The 22,827-nt window shown below is 38.2% G+C and overlaps 1 protein-coding gene across 4 annotated transcripts in view; it reads right to left on the bottom strand.

Annotated features, from left to right (window-relative positions):
• LOC134539966 (transcription factor Sp9-like) overlaps window positions 1–22,827 on the bottom strand; it is a 337,688-nt gene that overhangs the window by 88,747 nt on the left and 226,114 nt on the right. The window contains exon 1 of one of the 4 annotated variants that reach the window (XM_063382362.1): window positions 21,716–21,975. The exons of the other annotated variants lie outside the window; for them this stretch is intronic. Within the exon in view, the coding sequence (XP_063238432.1) occupies window positions 21,716–21,775 (60 nt within the window). The 5' untranslated portion in view covers window positions 21,776–21,975. Of the gene's footprint in view, window positions 1–21,715; window positions 21,976–22,827 lie in introns of those variants that run through there. 4 annotated transcript variants of the gene reach the window in all.

The following is a 22,827-nucleotide window of genomic DNA, read 5'->3' as shown; positions in this document are numbered from 1 at the left end:
AAAAACATTAACTAAAAAAGTATCGAATCGCAAGCGTCCTAGTTGACACGTGTCACGAACAATGAACAGGTGGTATTTGCCTGAGTATGTAGGGGATTGTGGAGTCTATCCTAGAGGTCATCCAAAGCGCGAATTTTTGCAGTCTCTATCCATCTATCCTCCTCCAAACATGCCCAACTTCGTGGACAACTCTGCAAGCACCAGCTGATAAGCAAATGCGCGACGCGGGCTAAATATACCTACACCCGGGTGAAGTCTCTCGCCCGGGGAGTATGCTAATAGGCCGTGATGAAGAAATTAACAGGTCTGCCAACTGCCAAGTCTCCCCTCCTCCTCCCCCTCCTGTACCGCCTTGCCGGTCGACTGTTTAATTGGCCGAGGTACGCACTGCTTCTGGGAGCGGTCGTGACGTATGGGTAGGGACTGGAAAAATTCGCGTATTCAATGACCTCCAGGATAGACTCCACGATCCTGTGCATACTCGGGCAAACGTCACCTGTTCATTGGCTACTGACTCGTGAGGCGTCTCAATTGGAAGACTCGTGATTTGATACTGCTTTGACTGAGGGCCCTATAATTGGCCCACACTCCTCCAGGTTAACAGTGAACCAATAGCAGAAGTTGCATAAAGGTACAACTATTTGCATTTCAGCGTATCGCGAAATGAATCCGCGAATTTTTCCGGTCTCTAGTCTTACGTTGAATGTCATTCATTGGCCCACAGTCCTTCAGGCAAACAATGTTCCAATCACTGAAGCGGTCCAATAAGTTACACGCACTTGGATTCTAGCCTATCGCGGAATGAAACCGCGAATTTTTCCGGTCTCTATCCCGAAGTCTTGTGTTTCAAGAGAAGCGTGTAACACAGCGCATGTGAGAGAAGCGACTATTATTTTGGCAACTCAAACGTCAACTCGTAAGCATATCAATTATGATTAATTAATAGTAAATATTACTCGCTGTTAAAATACTCACACCATAAAGGGGGAAAAAAATAACTTTGCGTGTTACTGCTTCTTCAAACAATTCTGCCATTTTTAGAGACTGGATAAATTCGCGGGTTCATTTCGTGATATGCTAAAATTCAAATAATTATACCGTTGTGCTGCTTCTGCTATTGGTTCACTATTAATATGTAGGACTCTTGGCCGATTAGAGACCATCAGTCAATAAAGTATCCAATCACCAGTTACCCACTTGAGACACCTAAAAATTCAGCACCCAATGAACAGGCGCCGTTTGCCCAAGTAGGCAGAGGATCGTAGAGTCTATCCTGAAGGTCATTGAACTCGCGAATTTTTCCAGTCCCTAGCCATTTGGAACACGCCAAATCTCTGAACGTAATACGAAATTCATACAGGGAATGTCTCGACAGCGCTTGACTTGACTCGACTAAAATAAATCGTGATTGTGCGAATATCATTGTAAATTTTAACTAACGAATTTCAATCATGTATACTCTTCTAAAAAAAAATAGTTCTGTGCCGCCCAGTCATCTTGCAAGCATCACACACGCGCGCGCGCTTACCAGATGTGTCTGGCTTTTGTTTTGGTTGATTTTGTACAGTCAAAGTGTGTTTTGTCATAAAAATTTGTAGTTTCATCCAATGTTGGCCATATGTTTGCGCAGAAATTCAGGTGGTGCGAAACCCTTTTGTCTTAATAGGTAAAAATTCTGCGTACTTTCCTAACTGAGTGGAGTTACCGTGCGATATGTTTCTCGCGCAGACGCGGACAGCTGCTCTGTCGGATGTGCGATCGGGGCCCGTGCGAAACATTCCCTCGCGGTCCCAAAAAAGGTCTCTGGTGCCGTTTTCGGCCGATGGGACGCTTTCCCCCTCGCCCCGGCGGAGTGATTTGCATGCGCACGCGAACAGCGCGCCGTCGGCGGCGATACCGGTCGGACGCATAAATATTTATTTTCTCTGCAGGCGCCGCGCGGCGAAGGGATGGAAGAAATAAAAAATAAACGCGCCACACAGTTTTGTACTCGAGGGTGGTTTTATTACCAAAAAACGAGATGTGTAATGGCCCTTTTTACCTCTCGTGCATTCGCCGTAAAGGAAAAGGTAAATAACAGACACATCAAACTGCTTCTCCACCCCCCCTTTCACCAAACAACTCCCTCGCCATACCACACGCCTGCTCCCAAACGTTCTAACGGAAAAGAAATCCTGGACACAAAGGGAAAGGGCCCATTGTGGAAAAAGCCTCTACGTTTTCCCGCTACAGATTTGATTGCCGTCGCCACAATGGGGGAAGGAAAATGGGTTTGTTTCGGGTGGTTTGCCCGTTCCCGAAGAAAAAAAAAAGAGGAAGCGGTTGGAAGTGACTTCCTGCGTCGCAGAACACACTTCTATCACAAAATGCTCTATAGCTTGGAACTACGACACGTAATCTATACACTTTCGTGATCAACTTCTGGAAAAACCAATATCTGACCACATTTTCAAGATTTTTTTTTTTTAATCGAACAATTTACCTAGATCGTGGCCAGAGTCACTATGTCTTGATACTGGGTTGAGGTACCATCCTTCGAAATAACTGTGTGCCTGGAGTTTTGGCATGCCTTTTTACAACCATCTTCAGATGTGACTAATAACTAGGGACCTGAAAAATTGGCGGTTTCGATGACCTCCAGGATAGTCTACACAGTCCTCTGTACACTCGGGCAAATAACGCCAGTTCGTTGGCTGCTGACTTGTGAATCGTCTCAACTGGTGTTTGCCCGTGATTCGTCACTTCTTTGGTTGAGGGTTTCTCATTGGCCCAGAGTCGCCCAGACGAACAGTGAGCCAATAGCAAGAGCAGCTTAAAGGTATACGTGTATGAATTTCAGACTATCGCGAAATGAATCTGCGAATTATTCCGGTCTCTACTGATAACAGGTTTGTTAATAGCTCTTTTTTTAATTATTACCATGGCTATTTTTTTACTAACCCGATTTCTTGTATGTTTTTTTTTTCTGTTCGGTACAAATTTTGCAATCGTTTTTAAATTAACCTCCCAATGAGCTAGAGACTTGAAACTTTGAACATAGCTCATAACGGGATGACAATGCGCACACAAGACTAAAGCATAAAATAAAGATTTAAATGAACTTAATCTTAATATATCACGTAAGGAGTGTAAAGAGTAGCTGCCGTTGAGAAAACGTACACAATAGTTCATTTAATTTGCAGTGCAATGAAATTGTTAGTGATTTAGGTGAACGCATAAATTATCTGTAGCTTGCAAGTATTGCCATAGGTAGGCCAAATAAATCTTCACAATTATAATTTTTCCGGACAATTTGTACGGGGTTAGGAATCTGCATGGGGTTATAAATCTGTGCCCGGGGCTAGAAGAAATTATTGTATATTTTTTAGTCTGTTTTAACAACGTGTTGTATAGAAACAAAATTATTTAAATATTTATGACAATTTGTGTCAGAAAACCGTTGCAACAAGCCACGCCAAAACGTGTAGGGAACACAATAGCCATCATTTCGAGCAAACATGGCTTTAATATGTAAGCCAAGAATTAGTAAATTTGGACATTTCTTGATGCGTTCCTAATCAAGATAGCGGCAATCATTTACGAAAGATGGTTTAAACTTCTATAGTTCTTCTCATGAACTTTGCATCCAGTCAAGGTTTTGTCTTTATTCCAATGATTTTCTCTTTAAAGTAGACCTACGTAGATTTCGAATAAATACTATCTATTGTAACCGTTACCATGGTGCGACTGTCGGAAAATATTTATACCTATAGTTTTTCGTTTCATTGTCCATAGACCCCCAAAACCATCGTCAAATCAAAATTTTATATAGCTACATACCTATATATCACAGTTTTATGAACACGATAACTGCTGTAATTTTTCACAAATCACTTTCAAACTTATACATAAAATAAAATCTGGTAAAATCTCGGTCGAGTATGTTAATGGGCAGTATTTGACCAACGGGGTAGAAATGGGGAAGGTTTATTGGGAAATATAAAAAAAATCTGTAACTCACATAATATGAGCATATAACAAACTTTTTAAAGTATTATATTTCGTAGGAGTAATACAAAAAAAAACTTTTGTTTAAATAAATTTTTGATACGACCAACTATAACTGCGAGGGGTGGAAAAAACAATGATTGGGGGACAAAAAACATTCATAACTCCCTTAGAAGGCACATTATTGAATCCGTTCAAATTGTTTTTAACTGGTATTGTTTTTATCTAAAACAAAATTTTTCGGAAACTATTTTTGATAATCGGAACCATTGCTGCAAGGGGGTGAAATCACAAAGGTAGAATTAAAAATAATATATACATAATTTCCCTACCATGTACACTATAAAATCCTTTTTAGTTTATTGTAAAACCATAAATTATTAACTACAACTTTCGTCTGAAATAATATTTTATACAACTAACCGTTAATGCAAGGAGTGGAAAAAACAAAGTTTGAAAGTAGAAAAAAAAATCACTCTTTTTAATATAGCCCTATACTGCAAATCCTTTATAATTATTGTATATTTTATACACTTTTTTAAAACTTTGGTTGAAACAATTTTTATGAAACTAATTAATACCATAAAAACGGGAATTGCAATTTAAAAATATTCAAAATTCCTTAGAATCAAATTCGTTCGAATTTATTTTAAACCATTTTAATATTACTTTAAACCTTGGTGCAAAAGCAAATACAACCACGTTATTAGTACAAGCGATGAGACATATTGTTTGAAGGTTAAAAAAATTGAATAACTACCTTAGTTGTCAAAATATGCAATTCGTTCCAAACTATTCAATGTCGGATGCAGTGAGTTAAAAACATTCATAATATTTCCGCTGCATGGAAAAGAAGAAAATGTTTAATCGATCATTTTGTAGTATTGCAGAACATTAAAATGTTCCAGAAGTTTCCAAAATATTTCCGGAAGAAATAGGTATTTCTAAATCCACCTACGCCTGTACGCTGTGCCGAAAGGGATTTTTTGTAGTCTTGAAATATTTATCAATAGGTATGCTTGCTGCGGTGTGTGACGCAACGTCAGTGGTTATATTGCGTGGGGATATGTGACTTGGAAACTTTGTCCACATCCTTTCGATCAACGAACTTTCGCTCAACATTTTATCTTCTATACGAATTATTTGATCCACCACTCTAACCAGCGTTATGCCGCTGAGTAAACTACAAAACAACAACAACAAAAAATTGGACAAAATCTGGTGAACAATATGGCTGATTTCGATCTGCCAGAAATTTAAAGAGTTGAATTGATAATTTTTTTTTAAACACTGAAAAAAAATATTTTTCCGTATGGAGTATTTGATTCTAATAACTTGTTCCAATTTACAGAACTGAAGCTTCCAGGAACTTGCCGAAAGACGTCGACTGTCTTGCTCTCACCTCCACAACCCCCCCCCCCCTTCCCCACCAGCCAATCCTTATCTGCAATGGACCTTGAAGTCTGTGGTTTAGCGGCGTGAGATGAAGGCCCGGGGCGGATGTAACTCCGCGAGGAATGAAAAGAGTTCTGAGTTTTGGTTTGTGTAGGGGGGGGGGGGGGTGAAGGTAAATTGGGGGAAATGGGGAGTGGAGGGAATGTACGGACATTCCTAGCTCGTGGCGTCATTCTCGCATCTAGGCGTCAGTCAAGGTGTGGCATCGCAGTCCTCCTTCCCCACCTTGCCAATTGGCCCAATCGGGTACTCTTTCTTCGCCTTGCCCGGACGGAGGGGAAAAAAAAAGGACGAAACTTCAAAAGTCACCGCCTCGTTTATGGCGTCTTCGTTGCCGTTTGCAATGGTTGGGTATTGTCCTCGAAGTGAACTACTCTGTCTCTCTCTCTCTCTCTCGCTCGCTCGCCTACACAATAACTTCTTTTTTCATGTACGAAAAAAAATTGTTGGAACTGTTGGAAGACTAGTTACCCCCCCCCCCCCCACCCTCCTCACAAATATACAACAGTCGATATTTCACATTACATTAGCGCGGAATATGCAAAACTAATTAGTTTTATGAAGACGAAAGTAGCCTACTGTTACTTCGATATTTTTCATGAAAGAAATGTAAATATGAGAGTTAAGGCTCGGTTTTACCTTTCTATATTTGGATATCGAGGTTTTTAATTTGTTACCTACAATTCCTAAGAATGTTTGATATATATCTAAGCATCATATATATATATATATATATATAATTTTTGTTGTTGATTTTTTGTCAATTATATTGTTTCATTTTCTCTGCTATTTGTACAAATTTCAGCCACATTTTCATAATTAAAACTTTTGTCAGATTATGTGCGACCTCTTTACTCACTAGGAGTTCGTTTTCTGTGCTTCTACTGATATGTACTGCACACTAATTAAATTCACTATAGTCCCGTTTTCAATAAAACTTCTTCGTAAGGATCTGGATTTTGGAAAAAAAAAATTTCCAGCATGGCGGATGGAGCCGAACATGTTGTGGAAAATATGCAGAATTTTTCTTGCGGTGTTACAGGTAAATTAGAACATATGTTAGCAACCAGTTTACATATAATCATGCTCTTGAAGGTATTAAAACAATCACGGTTTTGTTTAGGCTACAAAATTATTTTCTTTCCATCACAAAATATTAGGTGGAGTCCATACTGACATATATAAACTTATCTATTGCTATCACAAAACGGTTATTTCAGTGTGCAAACCAATTAGAAGACGTTTGTCATGTGATAACACTTAAAATAATAATAGCACATGTAATGTACGTTATCCATGAATTAATTTGAACTGTACAATAGAAAAAAATGGTAAATTTTACAAGAATTTAGGAGAAGTAACACGCGTTCGTTATTTCCTACATGTGTTCAAAAAATTGATTACACCATAACTTATTTCTTTGTAAATGGAACAGAAATATTCATTTAAAATTAAAGACTTTTTTTTAATTTGTACATTTACATGAAAACTACTGTATCACTACAAAAAAGCGTTCGCAGTAATTCCGTGTTCGGATTCTTACCCCGGAATTTATGCTTTGTGTTCCCAGTACCTCCAATAGCTAAAGTTATTTGTAAACCGTTCCCTGAATTGCTTTCCAGTATTAACTCGATTAAAATTAAAAAAAAAATTGTTGTTGTAAAGGGCTTACGGACGATAGTTTAACGTGACAACGTCATAACAAAACATTGATGAAATTATTGCATACTTTTATGAATAAAATTGAATAATTTTTATTGAATTATCACTATTTTGTATGGATACAAAGTAGGAGTGAAATGAAATCTACAATTTAATTGATAAATGTACTTTTATTTGTACTCATTAATTCAAATATGTTTATTACTTTAACGAACAGATTATTTTAAATATAACTTTTATACATGTTTGCTATTTAACTTCTTCCAATCTGTGTTATTCTGTTAAGGATAGGACGATGATAGGAAAAATAGGAAACGAATGGGAGTGTTTGAAGTTTAATGTGCCTCGAAAAAGTCAAATCGATGGTTGTTCCAATCGAGTGGAAGAGAGATAGATGCGGCGCAAGCGTACAATGAGCGTAACGGGACAATGTGCGTTACGGGACACTTTTTCGTGCGTGCAGCCGGCGTTCATCGATTTATTAGACGTTGTCACGTCAATATGCACAAATTTCGTAAGAAATACTCAATATTATCTCGAAAAAAAAACCCACCTTATTTCATTCGTGCCAAAATAGCCGTAGCCACGTGTTTTAGGTGCGAAGTCGCACAGAGAAGGTTTGCGCGAGGTAACGGAACAACAGCAACTAGGCAGTGGAGCTGTGCAGAGCCTCTGACGTCACTGAAACAATGGACGCCTGATGCGGGCTCTGGCTCGGATGTCGAAGCTGCACCTGGCGGCAGTCCGTCTTGTTGCGTCATTAGGCGTCGGGACGCCGCGAGCGATGGACGCCCCCACCCCCTACCCCCCGCATCCGACGCCAACTGTCGCGCGGAGCCGCTCCGAGCGCCGGATGTGCTCATATGAGGGTCCGAGCACTCCGTTCATAAATTTGACATGAGCCGACGATGCCCATATCTAGGAGGAAAGTAAGCAAATCCAGTAGTGGCAACCGAAACCGAAAAAAAATCCCTCACTCAGAAATCGGCCAATGGACAAGAAAACGTCGGTAGAGCAAACATAAGGCTTTGTATATATTAGCTATACCCTGACTTCGAAAAAAAAATAATTCTCTGGGTCTCTAAGTTATTAAAATCGCATTTCACGCTGGTCTTAAGGGTGAACGTTTAACAAACTCGAAATTTCCTGTTCTTCGGTTTTGAACTCGATTCCACGCATGTTCGCGTGACGGGTCGCCAGCGACTATTTTCGGAGCGACGCTTCAATTGTTTGAGCTAACTACCGTAAATTGGACAACCACACTTCTTCTTCTTCTTCTTATCCACCGTGGCCTTTTTTTTTTCCTTCATCGTCCTTTTTCTCTTCCGACAGCTTTCATTCCAGATGCAAGAGATCTTTTCAAAAACGAGGGGGGGAAACGACCACTTCACTAACTGCCAGTTCGTGCCCGCGCTCGGAACAGAAACAGACATGCCATGAGGCGTTACTTGGAAACAAACAGCCCAATGTCCAAGTCATAAAAGTAAACATATATTAACATATGTAAAATCGTGTAAAAATACTTAAAAGTCAAACACTTTTTAATGGTAAGTACAATTAACGATTTTTTAGCATTGCTTTTCCTCTTGTATACAAACCATCAGTGTAATTGAATTTTTTTTAATCAATTAAGGGTACTGCATAAGATATAAAAAAACTAATGAAAACCATTTCCAATAGAAGAGACGAATCAGGTCTGGACTTATGTTAATAGATAAACTGCCAGTGTACAAATATATTGAATTTTTATATGACGTAAAACATTCAGGTAATAAAAAAATTATAAAACCAAACTAAACCATACAGCACAGGTAATCGTTGCGTGACATTATACATAGCCTATATATCAGTGACCGAATAACGACAAAATAAACTTATCAAAAGACATTTTCAGTTAGTGCCCTAACTTTGATGAAATTATAACTGTGCCAATGGGTAATTATAGAAAAATCCCATAACATAGCCTATAGGCTACACGTTAAATCAGCATCCAGGTTGCTCAAGAATATCGCAACCGATAGCCTACAAGTTCATAGTGTTGTGAGGTCTTTAGTCTTATAGTTGTTTACATGCTTTTTATTTAGCAAATTTTTAAACTCTGTGCAAAAAATAAACTGTTGTAGACATATGAGATTACTATACATACATTTTCCACGTACCTTGTATTCTGACCCTGCATGATTACAACTGCCTGTAGTCGGTATTAAGGTAATTGTAAACCAGATGATCTAATATCGCTTCTGATTTTTCCTTAGAGTTGTTATGACATCGATAGACCATAACGTTAAAACTTTCCCTAAGTTTTACATTTTTGAGCATATCAAAAAGCAAATTTTAACTACTTGTGTTTCTTGAATTTATAATTTTTTCTTATTTTTGTTTTGTTTTGGAATAATATTTGGTATCCGTATCAGTTATGAAATTAAATATTACTTATAAGACTAAGGATTGAATTTAGTCCAAACTTTACTGGCATTTCCTTGACTTTTCCTGAACCAGGAATTTTCTGAATAATTTTTACAACTCCTTAGCAGTTTTAAACCAAGTCAATAAACATTAAAAATTATATTGTACAAATTATTTCACATAGCATGTTTGTTTAGCTCATCACTATTATAAATAATTATTTATAATAAAATAAAAAGTTAGCTTTATTATAAATGTAAGACAGTAGCATTCAGATATTGTTTATTTTAAAATATTTTGATTTTTTACATTCTTTATATTAGGCATAAAAACGACAATACTTTGGAATTATTATTGTGGTCATGCAATCTCATTTAGTAAAAAAATGGGCTATGATCCTAAATTGAACTCAATATAGTAACAAAAATAAACAAGTAGTTCCCTAAAAAAAAAACGATCTACGTTACACATATCTATACTATTCATATACTAATACACAAAACATATTGATACTAATAAACTAAATTCAGGAGACCCAGTTGGTAAAATATTTGGCTATGTAAAAAACTCATCTGAAAAACATGTCTTTTTCTAAAACAACCTTAAATTTCCTTGAATTGTCCACGACGAATAAACTTTTTTTTTGACGTGACAACGTCTAATAAATCGATGAACGCCGGCTGCACACACGAAAAAGGATGACGTATTGTCCCGTTACGCACGTTGTCCCGTTACGCACGTTGTCCCGTTACGCACATTGTCCTGTTACGCACATTGACCGTTACGCTCATTGTACGCTTGCGCCGCATCTATCTCTCTTCCACTCGATTGGAACAACCATCGATTTTACTTTTTCGAGGCATATTAAACTTGAAACACTCCCATTCGTTTCCTACTTTTCCTATCATCGTCCTATCCTTAACAGAATAACACAGATTGGAAGAAGTGAAATAGCAAACATGTATAAAAGTTATAGTTAAAATAATCTGTTCGTTAAAGTAATAAACATATTTGAATTAATGAGTGCAAATAAAGTAAATTTATCAATTAAATTGTAGATTTCATTTCACTCCTTCTTTGTATCCATACAAAATAGTGATAATTCAATAAAAATGATTAATTTTATTCATAAAAGTATGCAATCATTTCATCAATGTTTTGTTATGACTTTGTCACGTTAAACTATCGTCCGTAATCCGACTTTACAGACAACCAATTTTTTTTTTTAGTTTTCTTGAAATTCCAGGTCAGATAACCTTTCGTTGCAGGAGACTGCTTCATTGAGTGTACGACTTTGTATGAAAACCTCATATTGAGATATAAAATAATAATAATATATTTTTAGTAAACGAGCCCTTTTTTTTCCTGCTTACGCACGTAGCCTATCAATGTTATAATTCAGGCACGTGACGGAAATCATACAAAACTGGTAGGATTCTAAAGAACTAGGTAGGACAGTACAGAGTTTGTTCTATGCTGGAATCACACAATGCGATAGCCGTGACAGGAAAGACACGATGCGAAAGGAAATAACGCTTCAGTGAGTAGATGCAATTTTTTTTTAACCATATAACGTGTTTCATCCTATTACTACTATCAGTGTGTTCTGTTTAAAATAAACTTGTTTAATCCAAATTTATTGCTTATTTGGTTAAAATATTTAAAGTTCTCAATAATAAATCAAGCAAATAAAAAAAATTACTAGCATAATGATTGTGCTATAAATACACCAGTTTAACCATCATTCTAAAAACAAACAAAAAAAATCTCCCAACTTGAGGCACCTCAGAGCCATCGCGTCCGCGAATGTTGTCGCGCTGACGTCACAGAAGTCAAAGCGCGTTTTTTTTTTTTTGCGGGCCAGCTGTTTGCATCTGCCCGCGCGCGGTCGAAGCTGTGACTCGCAGCTGCAAGCGTCCAGTACCTCCGGCGACGCCTTGGCCCAGGTCTGCATAGCCGCGATAACACGACCGTGTATAGTAGGTGGGGGGGGGGGGGGGAGGGAGGCGGAGGGCCATAAATCCTCCCACGTTCGTGCCGAACAATTACTCGTAATGGCGCGGCGAAAGTGTGGCACAAACACATGTGAAATATCATAGAGTAATGATGGATGTAGACGCACGCACGGGCTGCGGAGTAAAACGTTCGAGTGGCTCTGCCATCGGGCGGTCTGGTTGCCAGTGTAACTGTCACAAACGTCGCTGGTATGTTTTTTTTTTTTTTTTTTTTTTTTTTTTTTTTTTTTTTAGAATACAAAAATTCGCTATAGCGTATGACATGCAACTCGTCTCGAATTTGAAAAGTTATCAAAAATTAGTACCTACTAAGGGTTAGGGGTAGGTTTTTTTTTTTCGCTGAAAAAAAATTATCTGCAATAAGTAGAGACCTGTAAAATTCGCGGATTCATTTCGCGATTGGATAGAGTCCAAATACTTTTGACATTATTTTGCTTCAGTGATTGGGCCACACTTTATCTGAAGGACTCTGGGCCAATGAAAAATCTTCAACAGAAGAATTGGCGAATCACGATCATTCCAGTTAACAGGTTTTATGAGTCGGTAACCAATCAGCAGATGTAATTTGCACGAGTGCGTAGAGGATCATGGAGTCTATCCTTTAGGAATTTGAAATCGCGAATTTTACAGGTCTCTAGCAATAAGATATGCCTGCGCTAAGCGATTGTTCCCTTGTGTTTGGCGGCCGTCTGCAAGATAAGCCATTTCCCTGTTTGGCTGGGCCATTCAGGACGCGTTTGTCTCCCGCACTGGACTGGCTGTGATTGGTGAGCTGATATATGTACTTGTAAATAAACCCAGCCAACCAAGGAAACACGGACAATGCTACAAAGTTTCAACTGGAAAAAAATTACATAGCCCTACCACTGTTGTACGTATTCTTCCGCCAATGTTTTGCCAAGTGTTCGAAGCAGTGAACAAACACCACGTGCTGTTGCTAGTGGCAGTGATCGGGCAAGTGACCACTTGAACTACTACTCGAGAACCGTCAGATGGACATGATACAAGTTTTTCGAGGCGTAGACTGTACTAAGCTATGTTTTTTTTTGACGTGACAACGTCTTATAAATCGATGAACGCCGGCTGCACGAACGGAAAATCGTCACGTTCCACCTGAGCCGAGCGTGCGAGAACCGGCCAACTACCCTGCGAGAAAAATCTTCTATAATATCAAACAGGTTAAGGCGGGATCTTTTAACTAATTGTTAGTGATTATAATTTAAAAAAATATATATTTAAATTAAATTTGCAAATACTGTAGGTAAATAATATTTGAAAATGAAAAAAAGTATGCAATTATTTCATCAATGTTTTCGTATGACGTTTTCACGTAAAATTAACGTCCGTAAACCGACTTTACAACCTCATAATTTTTTTTTTACCCTGGCGGCCGTTGCGGATGTGACGAGCCGGACATCCACGCGACGTGACGTGTGTGTACCGTTAAGCCCCCCCCCCCCCCACCAGGGAGGTAATCCGTGACAGCCGCATAAGCCCCAGCGGGCGTCAACGAGGTGTTGCCCACGGGGTGTTGGTGAGGGGGTTAGCTTCCAGTGGTGAAGAAGTAAGGGGGGTTTCATGCGATGTCGTGGCTGTGTCAACAAGGGCTTGTCTGGGCCCCTCTTGTTTGTTCGGAGGAGATAATCCCGTCCTCACCACTCCAGTTCTCTCTCTCTCTCTCTCTCTCTCTCTCTCTCTCCACAGGCTATTGTGTCAGGAGAAGTTCTCCGCGGGGTGTCTCTTCCCTCACTGCAAGGCTGGACCTGAGCAGTCCTCCTACCCCCTACCCCCTTCTCCAACCTCTCTCCCGAAAGTTCAAGCGATTGTGTAGGGAGCACAAAAATTTACCCCCATTCCCCCTTAACAAGAGCACACTTAGTGGTCTCTTCTGATGCAGTTTAAGGCAACCCTGCTGCGCTGTTGTCCGTCAAAAGCCTCTGGGCTGAACACCTTTTTGTCTAAGGGGGAAGAGTGTCAAACTACACTGTTAACAAATTTCCACTTAAAAAAGGGCTTGGACTCACGCACAGCACGTTGATTTTCTTTAGAATTGTTTTATGTAATTGCGTTATTAAGAGCTATTTGTACATTTTTAACTCAATGCCTCCCGTGCATTTGCTGTTACGCCACAAATATTTTCAACTGGAATTCTGTAAGTGTGATATCAATGGTGTTAAAAAGACGCGCAAGTAATGATTATTACGAAGACTTTAAGGTTACCAAGTGCGCGCTCTTCCTACCGAGACCGTTGACGTATTGCTAGTAGAATAGGTATGTATTACAATCATTGTAATGCCAGATTTCTTAGGTTTTTTTTTAAATCTTGAGATTCCTTTTTTTTTTTACTATTTTAGTTCACCAAATATACTCCAGGGTAGTTTCGCTATTATAAAATTTAATTTAGCTCACCAGTACGTTTGGTATGTATGTCCCCCTAATGTTTACGAATGTGATTATATACGGGTTCATGTTTCTACACGTAGGTCCGCCATCTCTGTGACACATTTCCGTTTCATTTTCACTAAATGACTCCCACTGAATTCCGTATGCCGAGAGCTAAGATGTTTACACATAAAAAAAAATCAACATGGCGTTTTCTTGCCGAGTCTTAAAATTTATGAATAACACAGGTTACAAATTTTCCAGGGATGTTTATAAACTTATCGATGTAATGATAAATTCCTAAGCAGCGAGGTTACCTTCTTTTGAAATGAAACTCACTTGTATCAACAAAACCTTCACAAACTTGTTTATTTTGCAAAAACAAATCCTCTCCTACCTCCCAAGTGCAACTTTACTCTGTTTACAAGTTAACACACAACACGGAATTCCGTAGAGACCTGCAAAATTCGCGGTTTCGATGGCCTTCAGGATAGACTGCACATACACACCTGTACACTCGGGCAAATAACGCAAGTTCGTTGGCTGCCGACTTGTAAGTCGTCTCAGCTGGTTTGTCTGTGATTCGATCCTTCTTTGGTTGAGGGTTTATAACTGGTTGAGATTCGTCCAGATGAACAGTAAGCCAATGGCAAAATTATATAAGAGGTATATGTGTCTGAATTCTAGCCTATCACCGAATGAATCCACGAATTTGGCAGGTCTCTAGAGATTCGTGAACGGCGCGTGGTTTCTACGAGGATCAAGTTATTTGTAACTTGGTTTACTAAAGGCGCGCTCTCCGTTGAAAAGGCCGCAAATCTACTGCAACTTCCAACAGCGTAGCCTAGCGTACTGATGGGCGCGACGCCCGCTGACCCTCTCCTACACTGTTAAAAAAAATTGGTTGTCTGTAAAGTCGATTTACGGAAGATAGTTTAACGTGACAACATCATAACAAAACATTGATGAAAAGATTGCATACTTTAATGAATAAAATTGAATCATTTTAATTGAATTATCACTATTTTGTATGGATACAAAGAAGGAGTGAAATGAAATCTACAATTTAATTGATAAATTTACTTTTATTTGCACTCATTAATTCAAATATGTTTATTACTTTAACGAAGAGATTATTTTAAATATAACTTTTATACATGTTTGCTATTTAACTTCTTCCAATCTGTGTTATTCTGTTAAGGATAGGACGATGATAGGAAAAATAGGAAACGAATGGGAGTGTTTGAAGTTTAATGTGCCTCGAAAAAGTCAAATCTATGGTTGTTCCAATCGAGTGGAAGAGAGATAGATGCGGCGCCAGCGTACAATGAGCGTAACAGGACACAGCGTAACGGGACAATCTGCGTAACGGGACAATGTGCGTAACGGGACCCTTTTTCGTGCGTGCAGCCGGCGTTCATCGATTTATTAGACGTTGTCACGTCAAAAATTGTATTGTTTGTGCATTCACGAGGGTAGTCCTTGGAAACTCAGTTGCCAGCGATGTCACTTGTAAAACAGCAAGGCAAACCGTTGTACCATTGGCAATTTTTTATAAAATCTCGGCCTTGCATTTTTACAAGTGATATCGCTGGGAAACTGAGTTTTCCAAGGACTACCCTTGTGCATGCACAAACAATATGTCAACAGTGTAACACGTATCGCTTCGAAGCGCGCGAACACGGAACTAGGAGTGGTTGCTCTAAAAACTTTTACTAGGTTGAATTTCTCCAGTAAAGTTCAGTGCTGACACCGATTATTGGCATTTTACGTTTCGAAACTCATAAAAAAAATTGCCATTTTGAATAGTTTGAATACATTGTTTCTTATAAGCGCGGCGCCTTAAAAATACCTTTATCTTTCTACCAACGTGTGCTCCTTCATAGATAACAAGTATTAAAAAAACGCAGGCTACCTACTTCAACAAGTTCTAACTCAGTTCATGAAATAATTAGTCGTCATTTTTGAAGTTAACCTAAGTAAAATACACGTCCCAGCCATGAATTTTGAATTTTCTTGTTGAAAATAAAATAGTTTAGCCATAACAGTAAATACCTGACACTGGCCGTTTGTGTGTCAAAACCTAATGTTTCTCATTTAAGAGCCACTGTCATATTTTTTGTTGGTTATATAATGCATAAAATGGTAAAATATTTTTAAACCTGATATAAGCCTAATACTGCTCAAGAAAGAAAAGCTTATTATAAAATAGGATAACAATAACAAAAAAACATTGTTGTGTTTATTTGCTATAATTATCATGTATATATGTAAGCTTAGAGAAGTATTTTAAAAAATGGAGATACACAAAGTAAACCTAGCTGCATACTTAAGTTTATATTTACTATTGATAAACTGTAAATTAATGGTTTTACTCAAGCTTACTATATCTGTAGGCTAGCCTCATAAAATCAGCTTCCAAATTCAGCAGCTACCCTACGAGAAGCTAAAATTGTTAATAATTCACTTATCCGTTTAAACAATATTTTTATACTAACTATAAATTTGTCTCATTTGAGCACAACAATATTTAAGCGAAATAAGCATTTTTTTATTTACAGTATTTTCTGAGCCTACGTTTAAATGCTGCCTGTTTAGAATCAATGTACTGATTCTAATTGAATATTTCGTAAGTAATTAAAATTCTCAAACCATTTATTTGGTTATTTAAGAAAGTCTCATTAAATCATACTTTGTAACTGTTTACATTAGCGATATTAGCATATATCTTACAGAATCGAATATTTATACACGGTTACAGCTTGCCTATATTAAAATATATTAAAATACTCATTTCACTTTCAACACAAAACACGGACTACTTAGTAAAATCGTATTTTTAGCATGGAGACGAAACATTATTAATATAATAACCTTTTTGGGATGACATTTAAATCAGGAAATTTGCTAGGATTTTTATCTACTTACAGCCACTAAAATTTCTGTATGTACACAGAAAAATAATGTTCTGTACTTCTAAAATAGATTCCTTTAAAAACCAGTTACCAACAAAAGTTTGTAATACTGAAAGCTAAGATATTATTACTTTGTAGAACACATTGCTATGTCTAATTTTACATATATGAGATACGTTTTTCGATATAGGTAATACTGAGTATTTCTACAAAACTAGGCGCATAATTTTATATTTTAACTTGATGTTTTTTAAATCACGAATATTCATTTATTAGACTTTATATTTGGTTTTATTGTGCTTATTATTTACGCAGTAATTAGTTATTTTCTGGAAAGCTATTCAGGGAACGATTAACAAATAACTCTTTACTATTTGATGTCCTGGGACAACACAACATAGACGCCCCGGTAAGAATGGTGTTTTTGTAGTGATGCAACTGTTTTCATGTAAATGTACAAATTTACAAATATCTGTAATTTTAAACGAATGGCCTATATATGTTCCATTAACACAAAAAATAATAATTACAGTGCAGTCAATGATGTCGCTTTGGTTTTCTCTCCAGAGAAATGTTCTCAGTCGCCGTAGCTTATACATATTTGGGACCAGTTCCTAAACTGGGGCAGAAAACATCTGGGAGAAAACAAGCACACAGCTTCTGACCGCGGCTAAAGCTGATCTATGCCAGTGAACTCTCGACGGGAGTAGCTATGTCTTCTTATCATACGTCTTCGCTCGTGGACGCTCCAGACGTACCTATGTCCTATATCCAGATGTCCTACCGAAACTCAGTTGCTCTGTACTCTTTCAAAAGACTCATTTCGGAAAAAAACAGTTGCCATGAAATAGTTTGTAATACATCAAGATAATGTAGCTTTGTACATCACATGGCTATGGTCATTTTCGCATACATATATATTTTTAAACCACGGAATAGATAATCAAATATTCAATAGCTGGGCCTTATTTAGATTTATTGGGCTCATTAATGTGCGCAGATAATACTTTAAAGACATTCAGGAAACGGTTTACAAATTACTTTAACTATTGGAGGTACTGGGACAACACAAAGTATAAAAGTATAAATTCCTGGGTAAGAATCCGAACTCAATATTACTGCGAACACTATTTTGCAGTTATACAGTTGTTTTCGTAAAAAAAGTGTACAAATATATGTAAGTAATTTTATATGAATATTTCTGTCCCATTTACAAACAGTTTAGTGTGTGACAGCTGATAATCAAGAACTATACACGATTTCCCGTTCGCGGTATGGGATACGGTTTATAAGCTCAGTAATACTGGCCTAAATACAAACAAAGGAACTACTATCCGGATGAAACTACGCACGCCAGAAAATATTCACCTTGAGAAATAAATTGAAGCCCACTTTATGGTAGGAAATAATCATAGATGCAAAATATTCTTGAGAAAAAAACATAAATATGTTCTTATATTTATATTTAAGTGGAGCATTTCAAGCAAAATAACATATTTGGAACCCAAATATTTACAAATATTTTCGTTAGTAATCTTAATCCTTTTTTTGCTGTAATCTTAATTATGTTTAGGTATCTACCAGTTTAATAAAACGTTAGTGCAAACTGTGTTATTAAGTAGGTAACAAGAATGGATTGCTTAAACCAACCACCTATTAAAACAAAAGCACAATGAAGCGCACATGGAATATTAAATCGGGCGATTAAACGCTTTCAAGTTTAATTTTTTTTTTTTAAATATAGGCCTACTTAGCTAGATTCCTTCAAATGTATACTAATGCGTTAAATTTTATTTCAGTGTTTCATACCCAAAAGTTTAAACGAACAGTAACTAGGAACTTAGCTACTTAAAAAACGGCAATAAAAATACAAGTTTGTAACTATAGTAATCTAAAATATTTCACGCGGCTATTAGTATAAGTACGCTTCTTGATTACGTCTGTATTTTCCCTCAAATACACATATATTTTCTTTTTTTTCTTCATTTCTGTCATGTTAACGCACATATTTATCAGCGCGCATGTTTTGTGCATTGAATATTATAGCCTCTGAATACGATTTAAAAAAAAATTTCATGCATTTTATATTACGAACAACTCATTATTTATTTTAAAAGAGCCATGTTTTATCACTATGTTTTTTGCATTCGCTGTTGGTTGAAGCACTTACAGCCACTAGGTTTTCTTACAACTTCAGCCAGAGAAGAATATGATACTTCTTCCAATTAGTATTCAAATGCTCACAACGTCCACAGTTACGATAACAGCGCAATCATGTCCGCGTACGTTTACAGAGAAATTTGTATGACGGCCATTTTCCGTAACACACCATTGCAATATCATTGACATATGGAATACATAACAATGATTCATGTTTGCACCCTCAACAATTACAATTTTCAAATTTGATTAAGAACTCACATTTAATGGACGAGAAGTTTAAGTTTGGAATTTTAAATTTTTACGAAAATTTTAAATATTTTTAATTTATATTATTTTACTGTAGATTGTTTGTAACATCGCTACATACCTACCTCTTATCTTAGCTATCGTAAGATTAATTGAGCCAGCTTTCAAGTTCATAAGTTGTGTTTACTTCAAGATATTAGTCTCACATAGCAAACCATAAACAAAAACTAACGAGAACTTCAATGGCATTTTCTTACATATACCTACCATTTTATTGCAACTATTTACTATTTAAAGTTGTTTTTTTATTTCGTAGATTAGGGCTTAATTAGTGAATGAATATCTCCAAACTAAGTAGCTATATACAAAGAAATAAACCTTTTTAAGTCATAAAAATAGTAATTTAATTTTACGATACTTTAAGGGCGTTGCTATGAGTGTCATATAGGTAATCTCATCTTGAGTGGAGAAAACATTGTTTATTTTTCTTCTTGTCATTCATGGAACACTATAGTTTGCAGATTGTGACGCAATATTTTTCCGTTGAAGTAAAAATCCAAATTCTTTTAATAATTTTTTTATTAAAGCAATGCTGGTATACAACAATTTAAAAAACACCCAAATCAACGCCAATTTTTCAAGTAACTGGAATATAAAACCATGTCAAAAACGGCTATAATCAAAAAGTATCCCTATAGAATTTTGTTCGGTTTACGTAAAACTATTGATAAGTTCGCTCGAGACTAAAAAAAAAAGGCGCTATTTTGCCTACTTTACGTGCTCAAGCCACCTTGACCTTGAACCCTATCGGCGTAGCAATCCGTCTTCTTGATAGACACCAAAACACTTTGTTTATTTTTGCAACTATTTTTCCATTAGGTAACATAGTATTAACACATTGATAGTTATAGCAATATGCAAGTTCACGTTACGAAACTAGAACAGCGGCCTAGCTACAACAAATATAAACATAAGTTAATTTCTTTGTTTATTTTTCTTGCTTTAGCCTTCGAAAAATTATGTTGCTGTAGTTAGTAGTGTAATTATAAGGGGGGGAAATATTACGAACAGTGAATGCAAAACTAAAACCAGAGATATATTTTTTTTCTTCTTCGGAAATTAGACTGTGATATTTATTGCTTAACTCCATCGTGCAACATAAACAACAACAAAAAAATTATATTCGGCACACTCTAATCAAGACACATATTCTAATTTTTTAAATAAAGTTCCCAAATTAGCCGAAAACATATCACGGTTTTAGCAATAACATGTTATCAAGCAAGAGTTAAGCCTAAAGCTAACTCTACTTAATTCTAATACCGACCTTTTGTAAATGTTTCTCTCTATGCACGATTGTAGCAAGTCAGATAGAATTGCATGGAGTTCAACTGTTATGTATAATATACTGTGTTGTGCTTGTGAAGAGCTTATAGCTATGTCTTGATTGTAGCCAGGTTTTTAGAAATTGCAGCACCCCGTTAAAAAATAAAAATAATAAACTATTCTACCGGCCAGGAAAGACGAATATCTCGACGCGTTGTTATCATTTTTTTCACATTCCTCGTACGTCGAATTGGTAATAATATATTTTCTAGTCATTACCTATAATGATGGATATTTCCCCTGTAAATTCATTACGATTGCTCGCTTGCATTTGTTGTTGGGCTAAAAAAAGGTTTTCGTCACCCGATATTTCATTAAACATTTAATTCTAGCTGTAAAAAAAACGATTATGGAAACTGGCAGTTTGGACCAGGCTACCTGGGAATTAAAAAAATTAAAAAAAAAACTGGCCAATTTCAAACACAGGTTGAAAAAAAAAACATATTTGGAACACCCTACCATGATAACTTCACGGTCTACCTACTACTTGAATCTGTTTGAGAACATATGAGTGACTAGTTTTAATGTATTAACTTACTACATATTATCGTGTTTTGGGAACGCTGGATTTTCCTTTTAAGCGTCTCCTACTTTTGAGCGTGTGCATGCCTGTATTTGATTCTTAATTACCTGTAAATTAGTTGAAGCTCAATTCTGCCGTCTATCACTAGAGACCGGAAAAATTCGCGGATTAGGTAATTTCGCGATATGCTTGAATGCAAGTAATTGTACCTTTATTGCAACTTCCTGCTATTGGTTCACTGTTGACCTGGAGGACTGCAGGCCAACTATAGACCCCTCGGTCGAAGCAGCATCGAATCACGAGTCTCCCAATTTGAGACGCCTCACGAGTCAGCAGCCAATGAACAGGTGACGTTTGCCCGGGTGTGCACAGGATCGTGGAGTCTATCCTGGAGGTCGTCGAGCACGCGAATTTCTCCAGTCCCCTGTCCATCACGGTTACGTGCGAACGGCGTGTCGCCCTGACTGGAGGCGATGACGGATGAATGACAGAGAGAGAGAGAGAGGGGGGGGGGGGGGTAAGAGCCGAGGCGGGAAGGCGCGACGGTGCTTCGCTCCGGGCGGATGGATACTCACGCTCTGGCCGGGGTAGAGCTGCCCCGGCGCCCGCACCTGGGGCGTCATGTCCGTCAGCATGGCGAGGTCGCGAGGTCAGTCTTCTCGCGGCCACGAGCCGCCGCCCCCGGGGGCCGTCGCTATCACCGCGCGCCGCCCGTCATCGGAGGCCCTCGTAGCGCGTGTGGGTCCTGCCCTTTCTCCCCGTCGTAGGCAAAACACCGGGCGGAAAATAAAAATAAATATAAAAAACCCCTTGGCCCTTTTTCACCCCTGCCCGGTCACGTTCGTAGCACACCCCGACTGCCGGCCGACTAAAACAGACCAATTTGCCCCGCCGATACCCTGTAATCGGGCGTAGGGGAAGGGGAGGTTCCCCTCCGCCTCTCTCTCCCCCCACCTTCCTCCTCCTCCCGCCCCCCACCCTCCCTCGAGGAATGGGGGCGGGGTCGAACCGCGCGCGCGGGCCAATGGGAGGCGGTGTCTTGCCGCAGAACGGGTCACGCCCCCTCCTGCCCACTTGATCTACTCCGCGCCGCTACGAGGGAGCTCTCTTTTTTTTTTTTATTGTCTCCATTATCCTCCTCCCCTCCAAGACCCACCCTCCCCTCCACCTTTCTAGCGACGAAGCGACGCGAGCGCTATCCTGCGGTGAGCGCGGGAACCACGTGGTGGCGATAAAAGCGCGGCGCCAGTCGCTGAACCGTTTGCCTCACAGCCGGGACAGGCAACATTGCCGTGACTGACTTCAGGGCCTTAACCAGGTTGGGGTGGGGAAATAGGGATAAATGTAGATACGCTAGGATTAAAATAATTATACCTTTGCGCTGATTCGGCTATTGGTTCACTGTTAATCTGGAGAACAGTTCAGACGGCCTCAGTCAAAGAAGTGTCGAAACACGAGTTGCCCAGTTGAGATGCCTTGCAAGTCAGCAGCCAATGAACACGTTACGTTTGCCCAAGTAGGAAGAGGATTGTTGAGTCCATCCTAGGGATAAATTTGAAAAAAAAAAAATATATTGTTTAAAACTACGATTTAAAGCCAACCAGGAACTTAAATATTGACGATGTTTTTGCTCGTTTGTCTTAAGAAATATTGTCATAATTTCCTGATGGCATACTCGGGTTGGTTT

This window comes from Bacillus rossius, chromosome 16 (genome assembly GCF_032445375.1).
Source record: "Bacillus rossius redtenbacheri isolate Brsri chromosome 16, Brsri_v3, whole genome shotgun sequence".
In the NCBI taxonomy this organism is placed as follows: domain Eukaryota; kingdom Metazoa; phylum Arthropoda; class Insecta; order Phasmatodea; family Bacillidae; genus Bacillus; species Bacillus rossius.
This window is presented reverse-complemented; position numbering and strand designations above follow the sequence as displayed.